Here is a 4,710-nt window from a genome sequence, read left to right on the forward strand (position 1 = left end):
ATATATAATACATAATATATAATATAGAGAGAACATATATATAAGGGGACATTATATTATCACACAATCAAGTTTATCAGAGTATTCTGAGACAAGATACCGCACAGAGCAGAACCGTTGGCCTGTGGCTCGTTATCGTTGAATAATCAAATATAGCTACGAGGGAGCTGGCATCAGAGGAAGAGGCGATTCACTGTTGTGAAACGATATGCAAAACTACAACAACCACACTTTCCCATATCTGTCCCACAAAAGACAGTCTCTGATTGAACGCTTTACTCTGCAGTTCAGTGCTGATGTCTAAAACTAACTAACTAACTAAAAACACATTTGTATGAGTACATGTGGGGAGCACGTAGGTTATGGTTAAATACTGAGAAGAGTCCATTATGCATACATGTACTTATATTAAGTCCAATGATGTTTGAGATAATGTATTTTTCAGTTATCTTGACACCTTCAGTATCCAATAAAGGAGAACATACACAAGTATTTCTTCTTTCCTACAACACTTTTTTAAAGTAGTGTTTCCATACAAACACGTTTATAATGGTTTCCTTCTTTCGTGAATATAATGGTGATTTTTCTTTTCATATTTTAACTTTTCCCTACCTTTTTAATATAATAAATACGCTAAAGGTCCATGTCTGCTTCTCTGGTTATCACCCGTACCCTTGTGGTTATGCAAGGTTTTTCTGCATGTAAACGGTCTGCAGAGTCAAAAACCCTCAAGTATCACCCCTGTAAGGGAGTAAAACCTCTCTCGTTGGACATTTCTCCTTTTTCCATGTTTGTTCCTGGGTCGTGTGACGTGTGAACACCCAAATCAACAACAAATGACCGGATTGACCAAATGGCACCAATCCGAGCCCCTCACAGCGCACCAAGGATCCCTTGGCTAACCTATCAGGGAGTCCCATTGACTTGCATAGAGCCTCCCTGAACGCTGGTCAATAGACGGTTGGCGATGGTGGAGCAAATGCTCTCCGAGACCCATTCTCACAGCGTTAGAAAGACTTTTTCTCTACTCAATATCAAAACAACTTATTGTTTTTACTTCGCGTGAGTGTTTGGTGTGTGCTCAGGATGAGTTTCGCTTGTTGCTCGCTGTATCGCGACCCGGAAACCCTGTCCGCTCCTCGCAGCTAGTTGATGTTACGTATCGGCCGAGGCTCTCGGAGCGTGTGGTCGGTAATCGCCCAGAAGCCTTTTTCTGACCTTGTCCCAACAGCTTGTATCGTTAATGGGCCATGATGATGTCATGACGATGAACCCTTTTGCGAACCAATGGCCTGAAGCTTCAAGCCTGTCGATAAGGCTTCATCTCGCATCATACTCACAGCAGATCAGATCGGTTGAACCGTTGAACCACGGGGGGGGGGGCAGGCGCTCCAACAAGCCGTTTAGGACAGAGGGTGAATACACATACTATACAGAGATGCTGTATGAGAAACCAATGTGATTTTGGAAAATTGCAAAATTTAAATCTATTCTAGTAGACCTCAACAATGGAAATATGATCAGTAGAAATGGCCATGACATGGGCATACTTGCCAACCCTCCCGATTTCTGCGGCCCGATTTCATTGCCCTCCCCCGGTTTTCCTCCCGGGGTCATATTTCTCCCGCATTTCTCCCGATTCCCGACAAAATCAGATTTACTCACGACTGTTTCCACTCTGACTTTAATACAGCTACACCATTGTTTGGTTTCCATGGTAACGCGTCTCTTTAGTAGCGCCCGCAACTGAAAGTCTGAGAGGGTGAGGAAGAGAGTCACAGAAACAACAAGAATCGACAACTACTCTACTCTCTGCTCACTCCTTTCCTGGTGAGGTCCAGCCCACACATATGCTGCATCAAGGATGGTGCTACAGGCCGCAAGGCAGTGCACTTGGAACTACAATAAGCATGTTAATGTTAATCTAACAGCTCCGGCGATCCACTAGTAAGCCCAGCCCCCACCCCCCCCACCCCACTGCGGTGGCTCCCGATTTCTGAGGTCTCAAGGTTGGCAAGTATGGACGTGGGACCTTTAAGTGTGTGCAACAAACACCGGGGATCATTCCTTGTAAGTGAACATTTTCTTGGCAATATACTTCACCCTTTCTTTCTTTGAGCAAAATGACACAAAGCAAAGGATTTGAGTTCTTCCACCACTGAACAAAGCCAAAGCAAAGAAAGTGTCTGCAAAATGCAATGTTCCCGTCTCTGTTTGGGGTTCAAACCCATTGTTTACACTGAAATTAAAGTAAGGGGGGCGCCACAAATGGCCTAAACGGAAAAAGACGTAAACAAACTCGCAATCTTGTTAGAAGAGTCTCACGTTTCAGACGGTGAGACATCGGGAACAAGATTTCAGGAGAAAGAAAACGAGTAGGAAAACAAAGATGTGTGGGGTAAATGACGGTCTCTGGGGAGCGATGTTTAGGATCACAGTTCACCTGGACCCTCCGGAGAGTGTGTACTTGTGTCAGTGCATGCATCAGAGGGAGTGTTTCTCTGCTTGTAAGTGTGTGTCAAGAGGAACATTAATGTAAGACTTGACCCCGGGAGGGTGACCTTTCACCTTGAGATCATGCAAAGGTCGTCCAGCTGTGGGTAAGAGTGATGGGAGCTGTCGCGCTTGTGCTTGTTATTAACGTGCTTTAAGTCTAGGCTTGGTGAAATACTACTGCGCATTTACAAGAGGAAATGTTTCTTTTTTTTTTTGTTAAGTTATTGTGTCAGTAACATGTTGGAACTGCTCCAGGATTGATGTCACTTCCTGATGGCTCCATGCCATTAAAGACTCCCAGTGAGCAGGCATGCATAATGGCACCACCCTAAAACTGTTAATCCAATACTCATGTTATCAGTCACACCTTCTATCTCCTTTTTTGGCAAGAAAGGTCAGCTGTCACCACACGACTTTGTCCTTAAATAGGCTAATCTTTTTCTGTCTCCACTCATGATAGAAACACACAGAATGACATCATTGGTTAATGTTTGCAGTACATGTCTGAGAGGAAATCCCCCTGCATCATCACAGCTTTCCACAGACAGGTTTCTGTTGCAGGTAATGGTCTGAAAAACCTGCCTTAATGACTCTCTGAGAGTATTTTCACACTTACAGTTTATTTTTCTGTAGCCCAAATCCGTTGATGAGTTCATAAGCTCAAATTTGTTCTCCCCTTGGTTTAATTTGTTATTACACAGAAATATTTAATCATCAACCACGTGAACACCTTAACTAGGTCAGGGTTCTCTGGGGTGGGAGGGAGAAAGTAAAATGTGTTCAAAACACAGGAGCTTCTTCCTTTATTTGCTGTGGAGAAACATTGATATACCTTTAGTATTTTTGACTTTTTATTTAAATCATCCAGTATTACCACCTACCTACCTACCTACCAGCGACGTGCAGTCAGGGAGGCAGGAGAGCCTCACCTGTCATACTCCAATGTAACGGAAAAACAACTAAAGAAAAACTAAATAGTAATAATAATAAAATGTCTCCACTGATCTATGATGTAAGTGTGATTTATGTATGATTCCAATCGCTTTTTAAAGTCAAAATCAGCAAATTTGCCGAGCTCCGCTACAACTACGGATAGCGATGAGAAGTGAGGCAGGGACGAGCTCTGCCTCTCGTAAGCCCACAGTAACTTGCTGGAGCGCGGGCACTAATTTAGCGCGGGCACTTATTTTGTGAGCGCGCTCAAGCCAGTTACTGTGGGGTGAGGTGAGGCACAGATGAGCTCTGCCTCACCTCAGAATGCGTCACCCCACAGAAACTGGCTGGAGCGCAGGCACTAAGCGCAAGCCTGTTACCATCTCACTGTAGGTCACCAATGTAATGTTTGTAGATCCCTTTATTACATTTATCCTCACCATCCATAGTCTCTATATAACTTATTTAACGTATATATATGATATTTAGGCTCGCTGGTCTCATCATACAACGGCAATGAAAAAAGCACCAGGGGAGGCAGCCATAACCTCTGCCGCACTGAAGGGGGCGCACGTGAGCCCACAGGTTCTTGTTGCTACTGTTATTCTACGCAGAGACGGTAGACACAAACAACAAACTAGACTTTTGAAACTACAGGAAGATAAGGAGGACTTTTACAAAAAAGTAATAGAGATTGTTGTCCAGAAGGATAGCATGGACTTCATCTTCAAGTCAAGGTAGGACCACAATTTTAATTAAAATGGGATCTTACTGATTATACTATACTAAACTATACTATAATAGTATAGTTTAGTATAGTATAATATAGTTTAGTATAATATAATATAGTATAGTTTAGTATAGTATAGTATAGTTTAGTATAGTATAGTATAATATAGGGCTGTGCAATTAATCGTATTTTAATCGCGATTACGATAGAGAACCGCAGTGACGCGTCGTAAAACCGGGAAGTAAGTTAGCATTTTTAGCACTTCCGGTTCCTTCCTCAACCCTATGGAAAAAATGCATTGCTTTTTGAGGAAGGAACCGGAAGTGCTAAAAATGCTAACTTACTTCCCGGTTTTACGACGCGTCACTGCGGTTCTCTATCGTAATCGCGATTAAAATACGATTAATNACCAACAGGCTTCATGGATTATTATCTATTTTTCATAAATGAATAATCCAGCTTTGTTTTTATTATGACAAGAACATTGTTTTATGAAAGGGAATTAAAGATTAAAGCCTTTCTTTTGTGCATTTGAACAGTTACACACACGC

General features: G+C 42.5%; 1 protein-coding gene across 1 annotated transcript in view; it reads left to right on the plus strand.

The window, feature by feature from the left end:
- The window catches only part of LOC104962431 (protein sidekick-1-like), a 19,001-nt gene extending 17,852 nt beyond the window's left edge, over positions 1–1,149 (plus strand). The window contains exon 8 of the mRNA XM_010790870.1: positions 1,086–1,149. Coding sequence (XP_010789172.1) covers positions 1,086–1,149 — 64 coding nt within the window. The remainder of the gene's footprint in view (positions 1–1,085) is intronic.
- The last annotated feature ends 3,561 nt before the right edge of the window (positions 1,150–4,710 follow it).

The sequence above is a fragment of the Notothenia coriiceps genome, unplaced genomic scaffold (genome assembly GCF_000735185.1).
Source record: "Notothenia coriiceps isolate Sejong01 unplaced genomic scaffold, NC01 NC01_scaffold00001471, whole genome shotgun sequence".
NCBI classification, from domain to species: domain Eukaryota; kingdom Metazoa; phylum Chordata; class Actinopteri; order Perciformes; family Nototheniidae; genus Notothenia; species Notothenia coriiceps.